The 27191-nt window shown below is 47.3% G+C and overlaps 1 protein-coding gene and 2 non-coding genes across 3 annotated transcripts; 1 reads left to right on the top strand and 2 right to left on the bottom strand.

Annotated features, from left to right (window-relative positions):
- Window positions 1-358: 358 nt before the first annotated feature.
- On the bottom strand, window positions 359-431 carry TRNAK-CUU. The gene has a single exon. It is a non-coding gene; the product is annotated as a tRNA-Lys (tRNA).
- Window positions 432-1314: 883 nt separating this feature from the next.
- TRNAV-CAC lies at window positions 1315-1387 on the bottom strand. Its single transcript has one exon. It is a non-coding gene; the product is annotated as a tRNA-Val (tRNA).
- A 3523-nt stretch (window positions 1388-4910) lies between these two features.
- On the top strand, window positions 4911-26504 carry LOC121923971 (E3 ubiquitin-protein ligase TRIM41-like). Its single transcript, XM_042454955.1, has 6 exons — window positions 4911-6677; window positions 10302-10397; window positions 21065-21295; window positions 21974-21996; window positions 22628-22755; window positions 25172-26504. Exons 1-6 carry the CDS (start codon window positions 5676-5678, stop codon window positions 25693-25695), a joined length of 2004 nt encoding a protein of 667 aa, XP_042310889.1. The 5' UTR covers window positions 4911-5675; the 3' UTR covers window positions 25696-26504.
- The last annotated feature ends 687 nt before the right edge of the window (window positions 26505-27191 follow it).

Below are 27191 nucleotides of genomic sequence, written 5' to 3'. Positions count from 1 at the left end.
TTTCCCAAAATTGTGGCTCAAGGCGGCTCACAATATTAAAAAAACCTTTTAATTGTAAATTACCAGGTTCAAAACACACTGCAACAATAATCCAGTTTGGGACTGCTATAGCTGCCCTGGCTCAGTGCTAGGGAACCCTGGGAATGGTAGTTTATTGTGGCACCAGAGCTCTCTGACAGAGAAGGCTAAATGACTCACAAAAAAACTACAACTCCCAAAATCCCATAGCATTGAGCCAGGGCAGTTAAAGCGGTCTCAAACCGGATTATTCCTGCAGTGTGTTTTGGACCTGGTTGCAACAGCAGCACAGTTCACTGTAATTTATTACTTCCGTGAGAGGCAAATTTAAAAGATGCTGCGCCCAACGTGGGGCTCGAACCCACGACCCTGAGATTAAGAGTCTCATGCTCTACCGACTGAGCTAGCCGGGCGGCTGCTTGCTTTGGCTGCAAGTCCTTCCTCTAATAGGTATCCCTTGTAACCATGAGCCTTTCAGTTCCATGGTTATATTGGGTTTCTTTATTGCAGTTATCTAGGAATGAGAAACAAAATTCAGCCTGCCTGTTGGCATATATATATATATATATATATATACACATGCATATATACATACATGCATATATACATGCGTGCACACACATATATGTATATGTATATGCAAATATGTTGGGTTTTCTTTACTTTCAGTGAACAACCTGGGACTCAGAGTGGCTTCCCATTTAAAACAACAGTACAATTAAAAACATATAAGAGAGGTGCATTAAAACAGAATTAAATGATTAGAATATGAAAACAGGTTACTCATGAAAAGAAGAAAGCATCATGGGGGAAAAAAGAGGATATAAGTGTTTAAAAAACAATGCAACACCCCAGCTCTTCAGTTAAGACTAGTTAGGCTAGTTATTTAAGACTAGTTAGTTCTTAAATCCTCCCAAGCGTATGCAACATATTTACATATGCATATACGTGTAAATATATATGTGTGTGTATATATGTGTATTTTCCTTGTCATTCATAGATAACTGCAATAAAGAAAACCACCTCCCCCCCCCCCATCCTTTAACTCCTTGGGTCTGTGCTGGTGTTGGCATTGCAGTCAACAACAGGAGTAATTTTGAAAGGGAGCCTCTTTTCCAGTGACCAGCACTTGGGGTACCTGCCTTGCACAGTGTTATCTGCAGGGTAAGATTTACTCTGCGGGGAAAGTATTTATAATGTGGTTGCTTTACAAAATAAAAAAAAGGAGGAGAGAAAGACAACGTTTGAAGAGCAGAGAGCAATGCAAAGGAAAGGGTGGGGAAAAAGGGAGCACTGTGTTTCTGCCCGGTTTCGAACCGGGGACCTTTCGCGTGTGAGGCGAACGTGATAACCACTACACTACAGAAACCAGCTGGCTGTTTTTTTCTCCCGTATCTGCTACAAGACTCTCTCTCCAAAAGGAGGAGACAGGCCAGGGCAACACAAGCACTGCTCCAAGATGGATGTGGCAGCACCTTTCCTAGACTTAAGCTTACTTCCTCAGAGGCCTTTGGTGAGCATAAATAAAACTATAGCCCATATATACTATCTATATATATATATGCATAATATGTATGGAGTATAAGTGTGTGTGTATGAATAATACTCCATAAATACTATATATATTTACAGTATATTTATGGGATATAATTTTATTATGTGTGTATATATATATATATATATATATATATATATATTTCCATACATACTATCTATCTATATAATAGTATATACAGTATAGGATATAATTTTATTTTAATGCTCACCAAAAGCATCTGAGGAAGAAACTTTAAAAAAGCTCATGCTGCCAATTTCTTTCTTTCTATACACACAGACAGACACACACACAAGCAATTATACTCCGTAATATATATATATATATATATATATATATATATATATAATCGTTTCATACTATCATCTATCTATATATGTAACAATATATATGGGACATAATTTTATTTTAATGCTCACCAAAGGCATATAATTATGTTCCATAGATAGTATATATGGGGTATAATTTAATTTTAATGCTCTATCTATCTATCTATCTATCTATAATACAACAACATATTTGGGGGGGTTCTATGCATGTCAGATTGTTAGATGTGGCTGTACACATGGAAAATATATATATATTATACACACACACACACTACATAGTGTGTATAATGTATAAGTTGAAATTTTGGTCAAAACATAACCCCAAAACCTTGGTCAACTTGGTGAATGTAAGTACTGTAGTTTAACTCTTACATTGGAGCCATCCCTTTTAAATGGACAAATTGACCTGTCGCTTAAACCAAAAAGATACAAATCATATATATAAAGAATGGTTCCCAGTCATGGAATATTGTAAGATAAGGTGGCAGTAAAATGTAATATCATAGAATCATAAAATCGTAGAGTTGGAAGAGACCGCAAAGGCCATCCAGTCCCACCCCCTTCTGCCATGCAGGAAATCTCAGTCAAAGCATCCCTGACAGATGGCCATCCAGCCTCTGCTTAAAGACCTCCAAGGAAGGAGACTCCACTACACTCCAAGGAAAGAGTGTGTTCCACTGTCGAACAGCCCTTACTCTCAGGAAGGTCCTCCTGATGTTGAGGTGGAATCTCTTTTCCTGCAGCTTGCATCCATTGTTCCGGGTCCTGTTCTCTGGAGCAGCAGAAAACAAGTTTGCTCCCTCCTCAATATGACATCCCTTCAAATATTTAAGCATGGCTATCATATTACCTCTTAACCTTCTTCTCTTCTCCAGGCTAAACATCCCCAGCTCTTTAAGTCATTCCTCATAGGGCATGGTTTCCAAACCTTTCACCATTTTAGTCTCCCTCCTTTGGACACGCTCCAGTTTCTCGATGTCCTTTTTGAATTGTGGTGCCAAGAACTGGACACAATATTACAGGTGGGGCCTGATCAAAGCAGCATAGAGTGGCACTATTACTTCTCTTGATCTAGACACTATACTTTTATTGATGCAGCCTAAAATCGCATTGGCCTTGTTAGCTGCCGCATCACACTGTTCACTCATGTTCAACTTGTGGTCTACTTGGACTCCCAGATCCCGTTCACATGTAGTCTCGTTCAGCCAGGTGTCCCCCATCCTATATCTATATTAAAGTGGTCTCAAACTGCGTTATTTTGACAATGTGGTTGCACAAAATAAAAGCTTTCGCTCACACTGTTTCCCCAGTTCTCTTTCTTTCATTTTCTTTCTTCCAACAGTTCCCCAGTCTTGACTCTGTTTTGGGACACCGCAATTCAGTTGGAACGTTATATGGCCAGTTCTTAAAGTGTTTTCTCTTCATCAGTCTTGGGGGTGCATCTTCTTCTTCTTGGCTTTACTTCGCGAACGAAGATTCAGGAAGGACTCATCCGTGCTTTCTACAAGCACATTGATGACATTGGATGTATCCTTGGAGCCTGTGCAATGGATTTTTCTGGTGGAGTGCAACGTGCACAGAACTGGCCTCACCCTTAAAACCAGAGGTTCGTCTGCTGAGGCCTTGAGAAGCATGGACAGTGGCAACGAGGTCCTCAGGTAGTAAGTTTGATTAGAGTTTCCTTCTCTTAGATGGTTGACCTTACAGGGTTAGACGAGCACCATCTGCACGGGTTTGGGATTAGAGTTTTCCTTCTCCTAGGATAGCTGCCATAAGGCTAGAGAGCCCATCCTGCCCTTTGGCGCTCTTGGTCAGACCCTTCGGTTGTGACCTGTATGGCATGGGAGGCCCTGCCGGTGGCTATTACACCACCGTCAGCATAGTTCACAACTTCATTATGGTACGCAAGCCTCTCCCCCCCACAGTCAGAGCATAGCTGGAGGGGAATAGGAAGCCAGAAGATGACAGTTAGGGAGGGAGGAGCCTCTTCTTTCAGGCTATCCCTGGTGGAGATGGGTCTGCCTGATCACTCCCTCTCAGGCCGGAAGATGACAGTGTAGAAATAATGCAGTTTGACACCATTTTTAAGTGCTTTAGCTCCATCTTATGGAAGTCCTGGGATTTGTAGTTTTACAGGGTCTTTAGCCTTATCTGCCAAAGGATGCTGTTGCCTCACCAAAACTACAAATCCCGGGACTCTGCAGGATGGAGCCATGGCAGTTAAAGGCTGCGTCCACACTGCAGAAATAATCCAAGTTGACACCTTTTTAACTTTCCAGGCTCAGTGCTAGGGAATCCTGGGAATTGTAGTTTGTTGTGGCACTCTCTCTCTCTCTCTCTCTGACAGAGAAGGCTAAATGTCGAAAAAAAACTACAGTTCCCAGAATTCCCTAGCATTGAGCTAGGGCAGTTAAGCTGGTGTCAACTTGGATTACTTCTACGATGTGGATCCAGAAAAGTGGTATCAAACGGCATTATTTCGACAATGTTTCTCCACTTCCGGTGTATTTCCAGGAAAACTCAGGAATGGTGATGGTCCCTCCCTTCCTGGGCGTGGCCAGAATGGACTTCGCTTGGTGACGCAACAAGCCATTGGCGCCTGATTGCTGCGCAGAGAAGAAGGTTTCTGAGGTACTATAGAGAGGCACCCTCAGACTCCTAGAACGGCTCCTCAGTCGTATGAGGCCCCTGAGCCGGGCGCCATTGTACAATAGAGAGGCAACATCAAGCTCCTAGAACGGCACATTCTCAGATTTATGAGGCCCGAGCTGTGCCATAGAGAGGCGCCCTCAGATTCCTAGAACGGCTATCTTATCAGGCTCCTCAGCCGGGCGCCATTGTACCATGGAGAGGCACCTTCAGGCTCCTAGAACGGCACATTCTCAGATTTATGAGGCGCCTCAGCCGGGCGCCATTGTACCATAGAGAGGCGCCCTCAGACTCCTAGAACGGCACCCCTCAACCGTCTGTCAGTCTTTCCCTTACTCTAGCGAGGCGCCTCCTAGAACCGCGCCCTCAGGCTTCCTTGAAAAGCCTCACACCAGTCCCCTCTTAATACCATAGAGAGGAACCGTGGAACTCTTAGAACAGCGCCTTCTCGGCCTCCGTACCACAAAGAGGAGCCCTGGAGTTCCTAGCCCGGCTCCCTCGCCCTGGCTTCCTGTTTCACTTCCGGCGTGAAGGAGTTCTTTTAAGCCCCATAGAGCAGCGCTTGCGGAGGTGGAGTGGGGCTGTCGCGCGGCTGTTGGCGACGTCGGTTAATTCATCGCTGTTTTAGCGTCTCGAGAGGGACGAGTTCGTTGGGGGAGAAGGAAGGCTGATTGGTGCCTCGCTTGAGAGGCAGGCAGGCAGGAATATAGGAAGGAAGGAAAGAAAAGAGGGAGGGAGGTAGGAAGGAAAATAGATAAGTGGGAGGTAGGTAAGTGTGTGAGAAGGAAGGAAGGAAGGAGAATAGATAGATAGGTGGGAAGGTCGAGTAGGAAGGTAGGTAGGAGGGGAGCCCCATAACAGGGAAGAAGGAAGCTCTGTTGGCCAGAAGGAGAGGAGAAGGGAAGGAAGGAGGCAGCCGCAACCCAGGTGCCTCCAGCCAGGGCCAGAGATCTGGGCGTGTCTGGGGAGAAGAGAGGGCTTGGAGGCTCTGGGGCCCTGGCAGCAGGGCAAGGAGGGTAACAGCAGCCCCCTCTTCTTGTGGGGAAGGGGGCAAGGCTCTCCCCCAGGCTCCTAGGAGGTGAAGAGGAGCAGGCCGTGGGTGCTGGCAGTGAACCTAGGCCCCCATGGCCACGGCAGGAGCAGGCAGTGGCTCCAGGGCCCCGTTCCTCCTCAACCCTGTGACGACCCTCCATGAGGAGGCGGTCTGTGCCATCTGCCTTGACTATTTCATCGACCCGGTGTCTATCGGGTGCGGGCACAACTTCTGCCGGGTCTGCATCACGCAGCTGTGGGGTTCTGGGGATGCCCCGGCTGAAGAGGAGGAGGTGGAAGAGGAGGAGGAAGAAGGGGATGATGTGGGAGCGTCCGGTTCTGATGGAGGGTTTGGGCCTGGTTCAGAGGCAGGTGTCAATGACGGAGGGATAGACGATTTGGGGCCCGAGGAGGATGCAGATGATGAGGAAGACGATCTGGAGGAGGACTTTTTGGGTGATGGGAACATGGAGGAGGAAGAGGAGGAGGAGGAAGAGGAGGAGGAGAACTCCAGGGATGAGTATGATGAAGATGACGATGACATCTGGGAAGAGGAAGAGGACCAGTTTGACTGGGACCAAGGCTCCGCGTCAGAAGAGATATGGGATGAGGCAATGGGAGATGACCTATTCTTCGCCAACTATGACGATGGGGAGGAAGTCATGGATGAAGAAGAGCGGGAAGAAGACGCTGAATACACTCTGCCAGCCGTCCCAACTCCTCCTCCGCCACGACAGGCTTTCACTTGCCCCCAGTGCCGCAAAACCTTCCCCCGCCGGAATTTCCGCCCTAATCTTCAACTGGCCAACATGGTGGAAATCATCCGCCAGATGCATCCACAGCCGTTCAAGCCAGTGACTGCGTCGACTGAAGCGGTGGATTTGGCGGCGGTGGCGGGGGATTCATCTGGAGCACCTGTTTTAGCTGTAGGCAAAGCCCAGAGTGCTGAGCGAACCGTCTGTGAGAAACACCAGGAGCCCCTCAAGCTTTTCTGTGAGACCGATGAGGAGCCCATCTGTGTGGTGTGCAGGGAGTCGCGGGCCCATAAACACCACAGTGTCATGCCAGTGGAAGAAGTTGTGCAAGAATACAAGGTGGGTAGTAAGATAAGGGTATGCTCTGAATGTTAAATGAAATGTCAGTAGATAATCTGAGCCCTCCTGGTTAGAGAAGGGGGTATAGTATGTGCCACAATACCAATAAACAGGCAAGAGACAGCATGCTGCTAAGGCTCATACATGACCCAGTTCAACCTGTAATGCCTTCAGTAGTGGGTTTTATGGCAGGAGTGACAAAATTGTGACTCTCCAAATACTGTTGGACTGCAGCTCTCAGCATTCCATACTGTTGGCGGGGCTAGCTAAAGCTAATGGAAACGGTAGCCCAATCTCTCTATAGGCTGCATTTTTCCCCACCCCTAGTTGGGGATAACCTGCATGCTACATTGAGTGTGTAGTCTGTAGTTGAAAGGCTTCTTTCTTTTTTATCCATAACAGTGTGGTCTTGGTCTGGATCTAAATAACTGCAACCAGTGTTGGGTTTGTTTATTTTTTTAGCCCTCAAGAGGAGGGATTCTGAACAGTATTTTTTAAAATGGTTAAGTTGAAAGGTTTAAATCCCTTCCCCCTGTGTGCAATGGACCTGATCAGCAATGGGACAATATTTTGTTGTTGCTATTGTGTGCCTTCAAGTCAGTTCTGACTTATGGAGACTAAGGACTCTAACCTATCATGGGGTTTTCTTGGTAAGATTTGTTCAGGGGAGGTTTGCCATTGCCTTTCTCTGAGGCTGAGAGAATGTGACTTGCCTAAGGTCACCCAGTAGGTTTCCATGGCCAAGAGGGGATGAACCATTGCTTCCAGAGTCCTAGTCTAGCACTCAAACATGTATGCATCACCAGCTCACAGATAACATGTGCTGTGTGTGAAACTGTGATGTTTAAAGGCATGTTATACTTATTTAACATTGCATATTGCTGAGCTTTTAGTGTAGAGGCCTCAGGAAAGCCATGACAAACCTCTGAACAAATCTCCAAGTGGTCTTGGATGAAGCCGATTTTCTAGATCCATTTCAAACTGGCTTCAGGACAGGATATGGGTGGAGACTGCCATGGTTGCCTTAACCGATGACCTTCGTCTAGGCATTGACAGAGGAAGCATGACCCTGTTGGTGCTTTTAGACCTCTCAGCGGCATTTGACACAATAGACCACAACATCCTTTTGGAACGCCTGAGAGCGCTAGGAATTGGAGGCACTGCTTTGCAGTGGTTCCATTCCTTCCTCTCAGGTAGAGTCCAGAGGGTGATGCTCGGGGACACTTGCTCTTCAAAAACAGAGCTTAATTGCGGCGTCCCTCAGGGCGCTATCCTGTTCCCGATGTTATTCAACATTTATATGAAGCTGCTGGGAGAAATCATCCGTAGACATGGACCAGGGTGTTATCGGTATGCTGATGACACCCAAATATAGTTCTCCATGTCTCGGTCATCAGCAATGACGACAGATGGCATTCCCCCCCTCAATCAATGGTAATGGTCTGGATGAGGGAAAACAAGCTCAAGCTGGATCCACGGAAAAACGGAAGTACTTACGGTAGGGGCCCCTAAACCAGGTATCGGGTTGCAACCTCCAGTCCTAGAGGGGGTCACGCTCCCTTCAAAGGACTGTGTTTGCAGCTTAGGGGTGCGTCTCAACTCATCAGTTCAGATGAGAAATCAGGTGAATGCAACGGTCAAGAGTGCCTGTTATCAGCTCCGGCTGATACGTCAGCTGCTCCCTTTCCTGGGTGACCGAGAAACTGTAGTACATGCACTGGTAACCTCAAGACTTGATTTTTGCAATGCGCTCTACGTGGGGCTACCCTTGTGCCTAGTCTGGAAACTTCAACTGGTACAGAATATGGCAGCCAGATTGATTATAGGAACAACAGGAGTGACCATATTACACCTATATTGAAATCACTCCACTGGCTGCCTATTCGTTTCTGGGCACAGTACAAGGTGTTGGTCATTACCTTTAAAGCCCTCCATGGCTTGGACCCAACCTACTTAAGGGATTACCTCCTTCCGTACAATCCGCCCCGTACCCTCAGATCCTCTGGGAAGAATTTGTTGCAGTCCACAAAGACCAGATTGACAGCGACCTCCTAGAGGATTTTTTCCGCGATCGTTCCCACTTTATGGAATGGCCTGCCGGACGAGATCTGTCAAATTACAAATCTAAGAAAACTGTCAAGAAGACGGATCTCTTCCGGCAGGCCTTCCCGGAATAGATCCCTGCCATGTAACGCTCCCCCCACAGACATATACAAGCGAAGACTCTGCCTACTGTTATTTTATTATTGTAGTATTATTTTTAGATTGTTATCATCTGTAATTTTAATGGATGGAATTATTTAATCCTTTTTTAAGGGGGGGAATTGTATATATTGTATTTTTAAAAGTTTGTACGCCGCTTTGATTGTGGAAACAAAAAGTGGGATATAAATTAAAGTTTTATTTATTTATTATTATTATCTTCCAAGAAAACCCCATGTTAGGTTTGTATTAGGCTTACCATGGCCTGTTACAGACTGCCAAAATAAAGCTGCTTCGGGTCTCTTTGGAGGTATGCTATTTAAATGATGCATGGGTCCTAAGAGTCCGGAGGTCGCACCAAAGCCACACTCCATTCCTAAGCACCGGAGTGCAGCTTTGGTGCAGCTTCTAGATTCTTAGGATGCATGCATCATTTAAACAGCATACCTCCAAAGAGACCCAAAGCAGCTTTATTTTGGCAATCTTTAACAGGCCCATAAGTCAGAAATGATGTCAAGGCACACAACACACACAAATGCACATATACACAGGAAACTTCAGCAGGTGTGGAGCCCAGGTTTGCCTGGTCTGAGGTTAATTTGCCATAAAATGGGGGAGGGGTCAAATTGGAAATGGCTGGATGTATGCTTTTGGTTGTTTAAAAGGAGATATTTGTAATGTTAAGCAGAGCAGGTGAAGGGGAAGAGGATGAGACTGGAGGGAAGAAGTTCATCCATGTTTTCTAGAAAGGGAAGTCATGCGCAGAGAGCCTTGTGTGTACGTGTGCCTTCAAGTTGCCTCATGACTTGTAGTGACCCTATGAATATTTTAGGATATTCTTAGGCAAGGAATACTCAGAGGTGGTTTTGCTTCCTAAATAATAGCCTACAGCACATGGTACTGTTTGGTGGTCATGGGAAACCTGGAACAATGGATACAAGCTGCAGGAAAAGAGATTCAAGCTCAACATTAGGAGGAACTTCCTGTCAGTAAGGGCTGTTCAACAGTGGAACAAACTCCCCCAGAGTGTAGTGGAGTCTCCCTCCTTGGAAGCTAGATGGCCATCTGTCAGGGATGCTTTGATTGAGATTTCCTGCATGGCAGGGGGTTGGACTGGGTGGCCCTTGTGGTCTCTTCCAACTCTATGATTCTAAGCTTGGGCTACCCATCTGTACTCTTCCTTGGTAATTTGTCCTTTGGGTGATTAGTTTGATTTTTTTATTTAACAATTCTATCCAAACTCCTAGGCTATATATGGTTGTAATGAAAGTCCTGAAAATATATAATTGCAGTATTTGTCTTGCTTTCAGTTCAATTACTTTCTAATTTAATGAGTGCAGCAATTTATATGGTTACTTCTAGTACTTCTTTTAGTGTATTAGTTGATATTTATTTTAGTTAATATTTATTTATTTTGTTAAGGCCAAACTCCAGGGACATTTGGACCCGCTGAAGAAAAAATTAGAGACTGTTCTGAAGCAAAAGTCAAATGAGGAGGGGAAGATAACAGATCTCAAGGTATGCAAAGCTTCTGTTACTTCTCTTTCTGCAATCCAGAGTGGTTGACTATTTTTTCCTTTGCGTGATCATAATTGGAGTACACAGGTGTTTGGTGGGAAATTTTGGGAACCTCCTCCGAGAGCAGATAGTTTCCTTTAAAAAAATACGGCTTAGGTCCAGATTATTTGAAAGACTATATGAGCCCACTATGTCACTGAGATAGTCAGGAGAAGCCTTTCTCTCTGTCACATCACCCTCTCAGGCGTGTTTGGTGGGAACAAGAGGGAGGACTTCTCTGTGGCTGCTCCCAGGCTCTGGAACCCCCTCCCTAGAGGATCGCCCCATCTCTGCTCTCCTTTTAGTGGCAAATAAAAACATTCTTGTGCCATCAGGCTTTCGTAAACTGACAAAGGTTGGACTTTAAATGCTGTGTAATTTAGATTTTAAGGTTTGTATAGAGTTTTTAATACATAATACATTTTAAATTTTAATGTGTATTTTTGTAACTTTTTAAAATTGTTTAATTACTTTTAAACTTTGTACCTACATTTTAATGCTTGTATTATTTTTAACTTGTACTGTTTTAAATTTTTTGTTAGCCATCCTCTGTCATATCCGATCATGCCTGTGAAAGTGGTGGGACTCTCTTGAGAATCCCAGCCAGGCTCCTATAGGGATGTATAGTTTGCCAGATAGCCTGGACCTAATCTATATAGGGCTTTTTAGGTCATCACCAGCACTTTAAACTTTGCCAGGAAAAAAAGTGGCTCCAAAGTAAAACTAAAGATTTTAGAATTAGTGTGTAAACTTCAGCTCAAATATTATAAGTTTGTTTTCTGATTCCCTTAGTAGTTCTTATTGCCCATTCAAAGATAATGTTACAGTGGTCTTCCAGATTCTGATCGGGTTTGAGGGGGAAGAAGCACTAGTGTACTTGGATATTTATAAACATCTCTTCAATATATTTTATAAGACAATGAGCAATACATTAAAAAAACCATAAAATAAAAAAAGGAAACAACTAAGAAGCATCTTTTCCTAGCTATGTATTGTTTAGGTGAAACTACCCTGAGAAGACTGGTACCTCCTCCAGATCATTAGATATTGGCAGGCTGGAGTGGAAAAAGGAGTTTCTTCACACTTTGCATGTTAATTTAGGACTTGGAAGATAAATTGCCAGTAGCTAGAAATACATGCGCAGCTAGTACCTCACCCTTTGGATTGGTGTGGTGGGATCCCTTTTCTCCACATCCACAAATATGCTACCAGCTACAGTATGCCTTAGTTGAAGTTTCTGGGTTGTCTTCAATGGCAGCCCCATTTACCACACATTACAGTAGACCATTTGGGAAGTTACTAGAGCATGGACCACTGAGGGAAGAATATCCCTGCCTGGGAATAGCCACTGAGCCTGTCAAAGCTGGTCAAAGACACTCTGAGTTACTGAATCTTCCTGAGCTTCCTGTAATGTCACTGGATGTGGGAAACTCCTCAGCCTGTTTGACAGTGGAACACACTCCCTCCTTGGAGGTCTTTAAGTAGAGGCTGGATGGCCATCTGTTGGGGATGCTTTGATGGAGAGTTCCTGTGTGGCAGGGGGATGGACTGGATGGCCCTTGTGGTCTCTTCCAGCTTTATGATTCAGGCATTTCATCTCTCTTTGGAGCAGAGTGTGCAATATTTAGAACAGGTTGCACCATCTCTTCATAGCACAAGAATGCCCCCACCTCCTCAGCCACCATCATTTCAGCATGCAACTTCAGCTTGTTGGCCCTTATCCAGTTCAGGACTTTCTAAATGTAGAATGAGGTGTCCAAAAGCAGTAGTTGTGATCTGCATAATTTATTCTTCCTAGAGTGATGTGGGGGAAAGTGTGGCCCATGGGTCTCGTGGCCCCTGAGCCCCATCGTTGTAGTCCCTACTCATTGCTAAAAACCCCTCAGTGTCTCCCCCCCCCCCCCCCCCAAATTTTAAAGGGGAAATTTGTCATGATTACTGGCCATTTGACTGAAAACCACACAGAAGCCCTCACTCCACATGTATAAAGGCTTGAAAACAGCTCTTGACTCCCCCCAAATACTTCTCTTTGTGTCAAGAGTTCCTCTCTCACACACACTCCCCTTTATGTCAAGAGTCCTGATTTAGAGAATATGTGGTTCTTCTCACATAAAATGTGTTAATTTTGAGCTGTGATCTAGGGAAAATTAGCATAGTCCTGCCTCTGCAATCATGGTCTCTTGGAGTTGCAATTCAACATCATCTGAAGAGCCACAGGTCATGGAATCATACAGTTGGGAGTGGCCTTGTGGGCCATCAATACAGGGTCTTCAGCTAAAGCATCCTCAGCAGCTAGCTGCCCAGCCTCTTTTTGAAGATGTCCAAAGAAGGAGACCCCCCCCCCCCCACTTCTGAGCAATTGCATTCATTGTTGAACCGTTCTCACTGTCAAAAAAATCTTTCTAATGTTCAATTGAAATCTACCCTCTTGTAACTTAACACCCTTAGACCTTGTTCTACCTTCAGGAGGCAACAGATACAGTAATAAGCTTGCACATGCCCAGCCCCTTCAATCTCTCCTTGTGTGTTTTGTTCTCCATATTATCATCCTCATTGCAGTTCTCTGAATCCATGCCAGCTTGTCTATATCCTTTTTAAAAATGAGGCTCTGAGACTGAACACAGTACTCCAGGTCAGGCCTGACCAGCACAGAATATAGAGTACTTTCTTTGACTTGGAAACTATGCTTCTATTAATGCAGGCATAGTATTTGCCTTCTTTGCTGCAGCATTACACTGCTGGCTCCCATGGTTTCCCAACCCTTAGTTAAATGAAGATTTGTCAGTATTGTATGCATTCTGGTTGGTTACATTTGAATTCCACAAAAGGAAATCCTAAGGGAAATCCCCCCCGCCCAATGTGTAAGATGGTGGACACACACATCAAGCAGGTGACATATTGGGGAAAGGCATTTCTTTGAGTATGAGGGGAAACAGCAAATGCCTTTTCAAACATGTATTTTCAGTGGTGGGTGGTGCCTCCCATTTTATTGGTACAGTAAATTTGTGTGGTTTTTATTGGAACTTTAAAGGCACAATCCAGGGGGCTGAACTGATTGCTGGTAGGATTCAGCACCTTATATAGTTCCTTTAAAAATTAGTCTGCAGCCCAAAACTGTTTCCTTGCCCTACTGATGCCACTGCCTCTGCCATTTACAGTTTTCTAAGTTGTACGTATCAAAGACAATTAACATTTTAAAACAATCAGTGTCTCCCCTCAGTCTTTTCTTCATCAAACTGAACAGGCAAATTGTTTTTTGTACAGCTCTGGTTACCTCATCTTAGTGGAGAATACAAACTCTTGATGTATACTGCAAATATTGTTACAGGCTTACCTTAGTTAACACAATCTCTAACAAAGAAGCTTTTTTAAAACAAATTTTTTTATGGGAGCTCAGCCCAGCCAGCCCCCCCCCCCCTCGCCATCCAATTTCTTATCTTCTGCTGGAAGTTTGTTTGTGGGTTTTTTATTTTTTATTTTTTTTGAGGGGGGGAGTAGCATTGGCATTGAGAGGATGGTGAAGGAGGGATGGGATGCAGTAGTGTGTCTGCAATAATGCAATAAAGTGAGACCTGGAAAATAAGTAGATTCTACTTTAGATGATCTTACTGTAGTTGTCTGTGTTTCTGTATAGCAGGCAAGGCAAAAAGTTGCCTGAAGAATCCCTTTGTGTAGAGTAAAAAAAGGGAAAAGCTGATCAGTCAGCTCTCACCAGCTATCCTGGCATGTTGATAAAACATAGATCTATATGTTTTGTCATCAAAATAGAAATCATAAGAAAAGTGGAGATCTTTGAAAGAAAAAAATAATCTCAGGATGTATTGTGGAAGAAGCTTTCAAGTAGTTTCTACATGATATACAGTGTTTGTTTTCTTATCCTAAGCTTAACTGACCTGTTTGATTAATTTCACACATACTTTTAAGTTACAGTTTTGAATAAACAGTTTGCTGAAACATGTTTAACTACTCTTCTTTTTTGTGATAGATGTTCACGAGGTATACCTGTACTGACTCTTTCAGATGCCACTTCTGCTAATGAAAGTGATATCTAATTTTCTTGTGCTTTGTCATGTACTGAGGTAGTCTCAGAGACTGGGTGTGTTACTTTTTTTTGGACTAGCACTCCACCAATCCTCCAAGGATTCTGAGACTGCATCCACACTACAGAAGTAATCCAGTTTGACACCACTTTAACTGCCATGGCTCAATGCTATGGAATTCTGGGAATTGTAATTTGTTGTGGCACCAGAGCTCTCAAACAGTGAAGGCTAATGTCTCACAAAACTACAACTCTCAGAATTCCATAGCATTGAGTCATGGCAGTTAAAGTGGTGTCAAACAGCATTATTTCTTCTTCGTGGTCTCTGCGAATCATACAAATGGGTTTCACTGCGCAGATGCTGCTCGAACCTACTGGAATCACTGGGCAAGTTAACTCTGCAACATATTGAAACTTTTTGGCGGTAACTCCACCCACTCGGAAGGCCCTGCCTCCCGCTCTTTCTCCAGTTCCTTTTTCCGCCGCGCTAGCTGCTTCAGGGAGCTTTGTGCTTGCTTGCTTGCTTGGAAACTTTCGCTTTCGACCTCGGACTGTATTTGACCATTCTTTGTCTCCCGCCCTGGTAACTCGGACTTTCGGACTGTTGACCTCGTTTTTGGATTCTCCTCTGGCTTTGACGACCTCGAAAATGCCTGCACCTTTCAAGAAGGCGACATTTGGCGGGGGCAAGGTGCCTGTCCAGGACTCCGCACTCCTCCTGCCTGCTGTGCCTGGGCAAGGACCATGACACCAAGCCTGCCTGCTCTTCAGATCCCTCCTCCCAGGCCCGGAAAAAACCGTGAGTTCCGGCCACTTCGGCGATCGCCCTGGGGAAGGTGCAAGAGGGAGGCACGCGGTCATCTTCTGTCCGCCTTCGGCGCCCGCCGCCTCATCCTCTCGGCCAGTGTGTCCAGCGTCGGATCTGGGAGAGCCGCCGTCCCAGCGTGGTGTCTGTCCCGGCCGGGACCCCTTCCACCACCTCCGATTGTGGCCCGTGGCTCCAAACCGCGCAGTGCCACCGACAAACCCTCCAAGCGCCCCCACAAGTCGTCGGGGACTGAGGGGTAACCGAGCCGACCTCCAACCGGCGGGGAAATCGGAGGCTCGCGTCCAAGAAGGCACCGGCCGGAGGTCCGCCTTCGCCTTCATCCTCCAAGGCACCAAGGCGTCTCGCCACGCTCCGAAGTCAAAGGAGCTGGCTGTACCTTTGGATGGGGCGAAGTCTCCGAGACCCCCTCATCGGCAGGGCTGCTGTCCTCCTCGACCTTCCGGACAATCCGTTCTTCCCAGGCCTGGGGAAGAAGAGGCACCAGGACAAACCCGGTCGTGATCCTGCCCCAAAAAGTCCAAACCCCCAAGGATCGAACCGCCACCGATCCTCCGAAGGCGAAGGAGAAGAAGCGCTCCCCTTCCAAACAGGCTCGCGCTTCCACTTCGGTAGCTCCCACGACCCGGAGCCGACGCAGGTATACCGGGGGCCCCCCGGTACCGGACACTCCACTGCCTCTGCCCACCATGGACTTTGTCCCGGCATGGATGACACCGCTCTCCCTCGTCCCAAGAGCACCGGTCGCCCTCCAACCTGGCAACCGACGACGAAGAGGACCAGCCCCGCGGGCGTGACATTCCCGACCTCTTCTTCGAACAGCAGTCGCGTCGGTACACGTGTTGGTTTCGGAGGACAGGGCTTTGAGGGAGTTCACCAGGCTGAACCCCCATCCCGTAGACCGGGCCCACCCCGTCCAGATCGGTCCACGACGTTGTCGGTCTAAGAGAGGTCCCATCTTCACCCCGCAGCGCTCCCGGTCTTCAGCCGACCTCGCTCCAACCCGACCGAGATCCCAGTTCAGAGTGACGACCCTCTCTCCTCCGACCTGGACTCCGAAGATGAGCCGCTGCTTCCTTCTGAGGCACACCCTCGATGAGAAGTCCTCTCGGACCCAGCATCTCCCCAGAGGATGCACAACCCTTTCACCGAGCACGGTTGTCAAGATGACAAGGGCCCTCGACATCGAGCTCGCTTCCGTGGAAGACGACGCCGAGGACCGGTTGAGCGTCGGGTGGCACGGACGAGTGCCTACTCCGCCTTGCCTGCCTCTCCTTCCGTCGCTCCAGACCACCGTGAAGATCCTGGGACTCTCCGGCCACCCCTGTCGGCGCCCCTCCCCGCAAGGTAGAGTCGCTCTACAGAGTCGCCCCGGCGAGTTGCCCTTGGTTGGCCGACCACCCCAGCCGAACTCGGCCATTGTGGAGGGAGCCCAACACAGCTTCGTCCCGAAGCAGGCCACCTCCCCCGTTGACCGGGAGGCGAAGAAGGTGGACGGACTGGCCAAGAAGGCCTACCGGCATCGGCTCTTGGGGTCAAGGCTGCCAACTACACCGCCTGCATGGGGGCCTACATCCAGACCTCATGGAACGGATCTCCCCCTCGTCCCGGACGTCCCAGATGACATCCAGAGGCAGCTGGTGGAGATCAGGGACGAGGCCCATTCCATCGGAAGTTAGCTCATCACCACTTCCAGGAATATGGCGGACTGTTCGGGGAGGGCCAGTCAGCATCCATGGCACTGCGACGCCGCGCCTGGTTGGAGGGCCTCCGACCTCAACCCTACGGTCAGGGCGGCCATCGAGGACATGGCCGCTCGACGGGACCGGGCCTTCCACGCCGAGACCGACACCGCCTGAACCGCAAGTTCAGGAGGAAGGCGGCAGCGAAGAAGCATGCATGTCCTCAGCACCAGCCTCTCCGTTCCGGAAGCATCAGCGCCGTGGCAGCCCAAGGTCAGTCACAGGGGACCTTCCTCCGGGATCGGCAGCCCCAGCAGCAGGGCTCCCAGAGACAACCGCTTCCCCTCGCAGTCTTCTTCCCCTCTGGCCGTCGCAACTTCCCGCCTCGGTACCGCAAGTCCCGCCGGCAGGACACCGACCAGGGGAAGAAGAGAGCCTGAAGGGACGCAGCGCGCTTCGTCTTCTCCTTCACCCCTCTTCTTCCTGGACATTTTGAGGCCTTATGTTAAACACCTGGGCTCTATAACATCGGACTCGTGGGTTCCAACATCGTCCGCAGGGGTTATGCCCTCGAGTTCCAAGAGCTCCCTCCAACGGGAGCCTTCATGTCCACTCCCCCCTCGGACACCCTTCTCGACGAAGTGCGCCACCTTGCTTGTGGTAAGGGGCAATCTCCCCTTTGCCGCCGACCAATTTCCCTCGGGCCTTTTTCTCCAGGTACTTCACGGTACCGAAGGGATGGGGGCATCAGACCCATCCTGGATTGAGACAATTGACTTGTCCGGACTACAGTCGCTTTCGAATGGTAACCTGGCTCCATTCTGCCTCTGCCCCACCAGGGCCTGTGATTTGCGACCGTCGACCTGAAGGACGCCTACTTCCACATCGGGATCCAAGAGTCCACCGGACATTCCTCGGCCTTCGCAGTCGCTCCACCGCGTACCATACAACGTGCTTCCTTTCGGCTTGGCCACGGCTCCCGGGTCTTCACAAAGTGCATGGCACCGGTGGTGGCATACCTCATCAGAAGGGCTTCATGGTCTTCCCTACCTGGACGACTGGCTATTTGCAGCTGACCCAAGGCGAGCTGCAGGAGGCAGTCTCATTCGCCTTGCACCTCTTGGACTCCCTGGGCTGGTCGTCAACAGGGAAAAGTCCCACTCACGCCGACCAGACAGGTCAAATTCATGCGGGGCCATCCTCGACTCCGAAAACTGCTTAGCCTTCCTCCCTCCGGACGGTTTCAGGCCCTGACAACGTCCCTCAGGCCGTGCATCTCCCACAGAAGGGGGGAGAGCCAGAGACGTCAAGTCGCCCTAGCCCACTGGCATCGACGACATCGTCACTCCCTGGGCAAGACTTCGCTCGGCCTCTCCAATCCTGGTTCCTCTCCGTCTCTCTCCGTTGGAGGACCCTCCTTCAAAGTGGCTCACGGTACCGAGACCGGTGGCCGCTTCGCCAGATGGGGCTAGACAGCTCCAACGTCTGCACCGGGATGCCCTTCATCACCCCAGGCACAATTGACTCTGACAACAGATGCACCCTGGAGGGATGGGGCACCCACTTGCTCGAACCTCGTCGTCAAGGACAGGTGGTCCGCACAGGACAAGCTCCTCACATCAACGCTTGGAGATGCTCGCAGTGGAGAAGGCTTGAGGGGCGTTTGAGTTTGCTGTCACAGGAAGAGTGGTCCTCCTGAGGAGGACAACACCACCGTGATGTACTACTCAAACAAACAAGGTGGTACCAGATCCAGGACCCTGCTCGGCCTCCACGCTCCGCCTTGGGACTGGTGCATCCAGAGGCGCGTCCTCTCCTCCAGGCGATTCACCTTCCCGGGAGGCAACAGACTGGCAGATCGCTCAGCAGATCCCCTTCGGTGTGCCACGAGTGGAGGCTCCATCCCGAGACGGTCAGCGACCTTTGATCAGTGGGGAACCCCCCGGATCGACTTCTTGCGCGACCAGATGGAACAGCCACTGTCCCCAGTTCTGCTCCAGGAAGCAATTGGACGGATCCCTCGAAGACGCATTCGCTCTTTCCTCTGGGACGGGGAGCTCCTCTAGCCTTCCCTCCATTCCCTCTCATCATCAGGGTGGTGTCCAAGATGACAACGGACCGCTCGCATGCGATCCCTGATCACCCCGTGGTGGCCGAGACAGCTGTGGGTTCGCATCCCTTCCCACCTCTCCAGGAGATGCTTCCTCCGTCTCGATCCTCGCCCGGACCTGCTGTCGATCCAGGACGGACGAATTCTCCACCCAACATCGAGAGTCTGCCGCTGGTAGCCTGGAGGATTCGGCCCTGACTGCCTTGCCGGAGGCAGTGAGGATGGTGATCCTGGCTGCGAGGAACCTTCCACCCAGCGCTCTTATGCCCTGAAATGGAGGAGATTTGGCCTCTTCCTTGACCAAAAGGGCTTGTCTCCTGCACAGGTGTCCACTCCAGTGGTGCTGGAGTTTTTGATGGCACTTTTGGATGGAGGGCTGTCCCTCACATCCATCAAATACGACCTGTCTGCCATTGTGGCCAAATACCAGTTCGGGGGGAGGGTTTCTTTCTCAAAGACCCCTTGGTGAAGGGTTCTGAAAGGTTTGTGCCAACTGTATCCTCCGGTGTCAGTTACCAACGCCGGCTTGGAGTTTGGAGTCGGTACTGTCCGCTCTCCAATCCAAGCCCTTTGAACCGATGGCCACAGCGACTTGAGACTATGACTTGTAAAACCGCTTTTTCTGTGGCCATCACCCCTGCCCGCCGTGCGGGCGAACTCTGTGCTTTACGGAGGGACCAGCCATTCCTGAGGTTCCACAAGGAAAAAGTGGTCCTCCGTACGGACACACCTTCTTGCCGAAGGTTGTGTCTGCTTGTCCACATGTGCCAGGACATTGTGCTACCCACTCTCGCATCCAACCCGACGTGGATGAGGAGCGACGCCTACATTCTCTTGAGTCAGGAGAGCACTGGCATTTTACCTGGACAGAAACTGCTGGCCTCCAGTCGGTCCGAGAGACTTTTTCCAATGCTACTTGGAACCAAAGAAAGGGTTGCCTGTGTCGGCGCAGAGGTTTCCAAATGGGTGGCTGGTACCATCCACTCTGCTACGAACTGTTAGGCAAAACCTTTCCTGGCAGGGTTCGGTCCCATTCCACAAGGTCATGGCAGCATCCTCTGCATTCCTGTCGGGGATCCCTGTGGAGGATGTCTGGCAAGGCTGGCCGTCCTGGTCCAACCTCTGACTTTCATCAAGGCATTATAGGTTGGACACCAGGGCCATCCGAAACGCAGCTTTCGGGAGGGCTGTGTTGTGGTTTCAGGGTTGCATTGATTGCACTACTGATGTTGTGTTACTACACTTGTACAGTTAACACTGTTTACATTGCTGAATGTTGATTGCACAAGTCTTGGGATCGGTCTTGCATGACTCTGCCCTCCTCAGGTTTAGCAATGTTATTGCTGTTTGATCTGTGCATGAACAAAAGACTGGACTTTTATGGTTCAAGGTGTTTTTATTGTAATAAATATACCTTTGGTTCACCATAGCTTTGGTTTTCAGGACACTCCCTCCGCCGCATACCTAAGCTTGTCAGTCTAAAACCCATTTGTATGATTCGCAGAGACCACGAAGAAGAAGGACAGGTTGCGCTTACTGTAACAGTATTTCTTCGAGTGGTCATCTGCGAATACATACAAGTCCCACCCGTCCGTCCCCTCAGTGTCCTGCTCTCATTGGCTCTTTCCATCGCCTGCTTGGCGGAAAAATTGCGGAACTGGGGAAAGAGCGGGAAGGCAGGGGCCTTATAACGGGTGGGCGGAGTTACCACCAAAAAGTTTTAATATGTTGCAGAGTTAACTCTGCCCAGTGATTCCAGTAGGTTCCGAGCAGCACTGCACAGGCGCAGTGAAACCCATTTGTATGTATTCGCAGATGACCACTCGAAGAAATACTGTTACAGGTAAGCAACCTGTCCTTCTGCATTGTGGATGCAGCCTCAGAGTTGGAGTGCATGGTTATTATGTTCTGGGTTTTCTCAAATCATTACTCCATCCACCTTCAAACTTGCCTTCCTTTCCCTTCTTACAGAACAAGATGAAGATTGATATGAAAGAGTTTGAATCTGATTTCGAGCGGTTGCACCAATTTCTTGTTGGGGAGCAGGCATTGCTCCTGCATCAGCTAGAGGACCGCTATGAGATGCTGCTGGTCAAACAAACTAGCAACATTACCCTTCTTGAAGATCAGGGTGCTGCCCTCAGTCGCCTAATTGCAGAAGCGGAAGACAAAAGCAAGCAGGATGGCTTCCAGCTGCTCAAGGTGAACCCCTTTCCTCATTCATCTAGTTTCAGAATTACCACTGGCCAGGAGGATTTAGCCTTGTTGCCATATCACCATGACATGGAAGGGGTACAGTGGTAAGACCCTTGTATCTGTCCATTTCGAAAGAGGTTCAGTAAACCATACCCAGAAAAGTAAATATATTGGACTGCAGCCTAAATACTGTAGAGCTTCTGAATGTGCCAGTGCTTGGAAAAAATTACTTTTATTGACTAAACGCCCAGAACCCCTCATCCAGTGACTGTGTTGGCTGAAGGATTCTGGACAATGTAGTCCAACATAACATTGCCAATCATGGAATGTGCTGTATGGACATTAACTACAGAGTATGACTATATGTCTTTAACGAACTCTTGTTCACCTCTGCCTGTTTGAAGATGTGCATGAAGAAGAGTAACACTGAAGCTGACCTTTGAAAGACTTTAAGGGAGTAGTTTTCACAATGTCCCTGGATAAATAATGTTATTATTCAGTCCTCTTAGGAGGTACTTCTGAATATTTGATTCACATCCTTTCTGTACTTGAAAAGTATAGCCCCTAGTGCATGTCTCTAGTTAGAAAGCTTATTTACATCTTAGAATTGCCTGAGTTTTAAATTGTTTCTCCCCCAACCCCACATTGCCTGTCTTTCTAACCCTGTATTTCTTCTTCTTCTAGGACTTCAAAGGCACTTTAGTCAGGTTGGTTCAATTTCTTTATGCTGCCTCTTTCTTCAATTCGTTGGTGATTAGCTTGTGTGCATCTGAAAGTCTTTTTAGAACTTATCTGTTGGGCACAAGGTGCTTTGTGCAAATGCTGTTAGTGCTAGCAATCTGATATTCTGGGTCATCTGTCCTTCCAGATGTTCTGGACTACAGTTCCTACAATCTGTTTCCATTGGCTGTGCTCTTGGGTCTTCTGAATGCTGAAGTTTGGAGGTGCAGAAGCTCCTCTTCCCTGTTTCACAGTGTCTGTTAATACTGTACTGCAGGACTGTTTTTTCAAGGATGTGTTACCACTAATTACCTGAATCCTATTGGATAATTCCCAGCTGAGTAGATCCACTGAATCAATTGTTGATATAGGTAAATTCTGTTAACATAGTGGTCAACTCTGGCTGATACTAACCATAATCTCCTTGTTCTTGTTCCTATTTTATGTATGTCATGTTTGTGTTAAAATGAGAAAAGTGTTAGGGAAGAGTAGGCAGTACTGTAGATATAGAGAAAAGGTTAGAATGGGTGTGCTAGGACCAGTTCCACTGTGCTGCATTTTGTCTAGAATCCCACTCTATTTCTAACATGGCTTTTCTCTAAATGATCACTGTGACAGGTGTGAGAATATCAAGTTTCAGGATCCAGAGATGGTGTTAGTGGACTCAGGAAAGAAATATCAGAACTACTTCCTTACAGATATCCTAATGAGGAAGATGGAAAAGGTCTTCTGCAAAGCCCCTCTAGGTAAAAGATCTATCCTGCTTATTTTTGTGTTATGTGTATTGCAGTAGATCAGTGATGGTGAACCTTTTAGAGGCCGAGTGCCCAAACTGCAACCCAGACCCCACTTATTTATTACAAATTGCCACGTCCCTCTGGCTTTCTAGTAAGAAACTCTGGCAAACTCTGTGCTAGGGCGACAGCATGTGTGCCCACACATGCCATAGGTTCGCCATCACTGCTGTAGGTAATGTAGCAGCGACAAAATGTCACAGGCTAGTTTCCTGTGGTCCATGACCTGCTACAGTGTAACCTCTGTTGGCTGCAAAATTTTCTTTCGTTCCATGGTATTGTATTGTGAATTGCAGAAAATAATAGATGCTTCTTATTCATAGAGGATTAGATGTTCTGCAAAGATCTTATAGTCTATGCCCAAATGGTTTCTAAACTGGTTAAAGACATAGGATGAGGAGAAGAGAGGAGAGAAATCAGGAATTAATAAGATGAAGGTGGGCATGAAGGAGGGAATAGAATGGGACTAGGCCTGGGTGTGCTTGGATGGTATGAACAAGAAGAGATAGCAAAGGAGGTGGTATGGGACAGAGACCTGCCAAGCTTCAGAAGTAATCACTAGAACTTTAAAATGGAATAATCTCTCTTAGACCGGTAGTACAATGGGACCTTGGTATCTGTGGGAGATCTGTTCTGGACTCCCCCCCCCCCCCCGACTTGGATGTCAAAAAATGGGACCTCAGGTGCGGTTGTCCCCAATGGTGGTGCTTGTACATGGGTGCAACCATTAGGGACATCCCCCATTGTCCTCAAGGGTGGCATGTATGCGCCACCATTAGGGACAAAGGGACTTCATGTAAGCCCCTTTTATCCCCAAACAATGGGGGCTTATCTGAAGTCCTATTGTCCCTAATGGTAGTGTGGCTGTGTGCATGCACTGCCATTGGGGACAACAAGGGCTTGCCATCTGCAGGTGCTTAAATCCGCAGGTGGCAATCTCAGTAATAATGAGGCCCCACTGTATAGCGCAGTAGTTGAGCTCACCTCTGCTGTTAGTTCACTGTGTGGCCTTGGGACAGGGATAATTCTATAAGCCCAAGGCCCAGATTTGCAGGGTGTGCGTAATAACTTACTGGGTTGTTCTAAGAGGTATTGAGAATGCATGTGACATAATTTAACTATAGTTGTTTTTGTTGTTATGTGCTATCAAGTCAAGTCTGACTTAATGGTGACCATTTGGTGAGTTTAGCCTAGGGAAGACTGAGTGACATTATAGTCATTTTTAATTTTCTGATAGTTATGAAGAAGATGGCCCAAACTTGATTTCTGCTGCTCCAGATGGACAGTGGTTTCACATTACAAGAAAAGAGATTCCACCTAGATATTAGGAAAAACTTATTTATTGTAAGAATGGTTTGGCAGTGGAATAGATGGACTCAAATGATAGTGGAGTGTCCTCCTTTGAATATCTTTAAACAGAGGCTGGATGGGCATCTTTCAGTCATACTTTAGTTGTGTCTTCCTGCATAGTAAGGGTTTATATTAGATGACTCTTGTGGCCCCTTCCAACTTTAAGATTTTGTACTGTAACTGTGAAACAATATATAGGTTCTCCCTATCCAGTCTTACTCATATATATCCTATCAGTTGTATGTGAATGACATGAACCTGTTTTTTTCAATACTAGAATTATATGAGATGGCTACAGAAAGACCAAGGGGCATTCTTGCATAAAGAGTAGTTGAGGTAAAAAGTGCTATAAAAAACCCAGCTGTGTTTGGAGTATGGTTCTTCAGACACAAATGGTCAGTGGGTGAACAAATAATTGAACAAGTGAGAAGTTTTAACTGTTTGATATATGATTTGTATGTGGATTTGAAGTTTTGCTACTTCTGTGTAAAACATTTCAAGACTGATAATATTTGAATAATATACTTAAACATTTTACATCCTGTTGTGGCTTTACTTGGCTAATGTTTTTCTAGCTAAACAGGAAGAAAAAGATGCAAAACATGATGGAACAATCACTACAGCGAGAAACTTGGTTGCTTAGGCAGAAGTGAAGCAAACAAAAGTAACCTCTCCTGTCCAATAGATTCCCTGTTGGAGGAACTTGTTCTGAATTTATTGGCAAGAAGTGTCTCGTCTCTTCAAATGTTTGCTACACTCATGATAGTCAGAAATCTGTCTGTTAAAACTAACAGCTGAGATTGTCCAAAACTAAGAGAGGAAGCTGATGTCATGTCAGAGACATTTGGAGGACATGGATCCTCCCATCTATTGAAATCTAAATGCTGTTGGCCCATAGCCATTTGGATAGAGCTGACTGAGAATGTGAAGAAAGTGTCAGTTTTTTCTATACAAAGAACTAATGTACAACTGTCTATTAATGTTTTTCTTCTGTGGTTCTCTTTCTCTCTTCCCACAGCTGATTTGACCCTGGACCCAGAGACAGCCCATCCGCGACTCACCCTTTCCTCTGATAGCCGGAGTGTCCGACTGGGAGAACGCTGGCGGGATGTGCCTGATAGCCCCAAACGCTTTGATTCTGACTACTGTGTGTTGGCCTTGCAGGGCTTCACCTGCGGCCGCCACTACTGGGAGGTTGAGGTGGGTGGCCGGAGAGGGTGGGCTGTGGGAGCAGCCCGTGAGTCAGCCCGACGTAAAGAGAAATCCAGTGCTGGAGGCCCCCACCAGAAACGGGAAATCTGGTGTGTGGGGACCAATGGCAAGAAGTACCAGGCTCTGACCACAACCGAGCAGACGTCTCTCTCTCCATGTGAGAAGCTCCGTCGCTTTTGCGTGTACTTGGACTACGAGCGGGGCCAGCTGGCATTCTACAATGCTGAAAACATGGGCCACATCCACACCTTCAATGCCTCATTCCGTGAGCGCATCTTCCCCTTCTTCCGCATTCTTTCAAAAGGGACTCGCATCAAACTCTGCAACTGAGACCATCACTGCTTTTGCCATTGCACGAAGCTGGATGCGCCCTTCCCTGCACAAGGCCTCCACCTTACTATAAGTCATCCTGTCCCAACTGATCATCCCTGATGAGAGCTCACCCCTCACCCTCTTCATTCTTAGACCTTCTCTGGTGCTTGTCATGGATTCACACAGAGACTCTCCCTTCTTTGGATCCAATACAGCACAAATATTCTTTCCTTTTCATGGGTCTAAATTTCTCTCTTGCAAATCTACTTTAGCAAAACTCACTTCTTTCTCCCCGTTTCCTTTGGCATTTTGCTGTAAGTGGACTGCCACACTTCTTCCCACACACCCTGAAGGATCTCTTGACTTCCTGATCTCTCTTTAACTTCCAGAAAAATATGATTGTTAAGCTGTATGTTTGCTGGCATCTGTTGTGGCAACAGTGACTGGGGATGAAGCAGTCTTTTGACATTCCAGAGCCACCTAAATCTTCTTAGGTCACATCTCATGGAATCCTTATGAGTGCCTGATTGTCTTAACCTTTAGCAGTTTTGATTTCCAGGCCAAAACCTGGTGCCAGCATAAATAAAAAATAAATAAAAATAAAACTTTTATTTTTATCCCGCTTTTCTGTGACGAGACAATCAAAGCAGCTCACAACACATTAAAATATCTACATTCACAACATTATATCCCAAGTTGCCCCCCCTAAAACAGGATTAAACATGTTACAATTAAAATTGGAGATTAAAATATCTATTAAAAACACAATAAGAAAATATAACGATGACAGAGCAGTGGGCTAATACATGATGTGAGGGGCAGTCATTCTGTGGCCGGGCACTTTTATTCAGGAAAGGCCTACCGGAAGAGATCCGTCTTGACCGCTTTTTTAAAGCTGTCTAAGCTGGCAATTTGACGGATCTCGTCTGTCAGGCCAGGCCGTTCCATAGTTTGGGAGCAATTGCAAAGAAGGCCCTCTGGGAGATAGCAGACTAATTTTTAAAGGCTGCAATAGATTCCTCCCAGAGGACCTGAGGGTCAGATTACAGGCGATCCCTCAAATAGATTGGACCCAAGCCATGTAGGGCTTTAAAGGTTATAACCAACATGTGAAGTTGAAGGCTTTCATGGCCAGCATCCATGTTTTTTTGTGGGTTTTTCAGGCTATGTGACCATGTTCTAGAAATTTTTCTTCCTGACGTTTTGCCAGCATCTGTGGCTGGCATCTTCAGAGAAACATGGCCACATAGCCTGAAAAACCCACATTATAACCAACACCTTGTACTGTGCCCAGAAGCTAATAGGCAGCCAGTGAAGAGATTTTAGGACGGGTGTTGTTCCTAGTTTTTCCAGCAACCAGCCTGGCTGCCATATTTTGCACTAGTTGAAATTTCTGGACTAGGCACAACGGTAGCCCCATGTAGAGCACGTTACAGAAATCAAGTCGTGAGGTTATCAGTGAATGTACAACAGTTTCTAGGTCCTTTACTTCCAGGAAAGGGTGCAGCTGGCGT

This window comes from Sceloporus undulatus, chromosome 2, assembly GCF_019175285.1.
Source record: "Sceloporus undulatus isolate JIND9_A2432 ecotype Alabama chromosome 2, SceUnd_v1.1, whole genome shotgun sequence".
In the NCBI taxonomy this organism is placed as follows: domain Eukaryota; kingdom Metazoa; phylum Chordata; class Lepidosauria; order Squamata; family Phrynosomatidae; genus Sceloporus; species Sceloporus undulatus.
This window is presented reverse-complemented; position numbering and strand designations above follow the sequence as displayed.

What these genes read in the sequence shown, in the direction of transcription:
- LOC121923971 (XM_042454955.1), top strand. Translation starts at nt 5,676, where the DNA reads ATGGCCACGGCAGGAGCAGGCAGTGGCTCCAGGGCCCCGTTCCTCCTC. An exon ending in TTCAAAGGCACTTTAGTCAG is followed by an intron (nt 21,997 to 22,627) that starts GTTGGTTCAATT and finishes TCACTGTGACAG; the next exon opens with GTGTGAGAATATCAAGTTTC. An exon ending in CTTCTGCAAAGCCCCTCTAG is followed by an intron (nt 22,756 to 25,171) that starts GTAAAAGATCTA and finishes CTCTTCCCACAG; the next exon opens with CTGATTTGACCCTGGACCCA.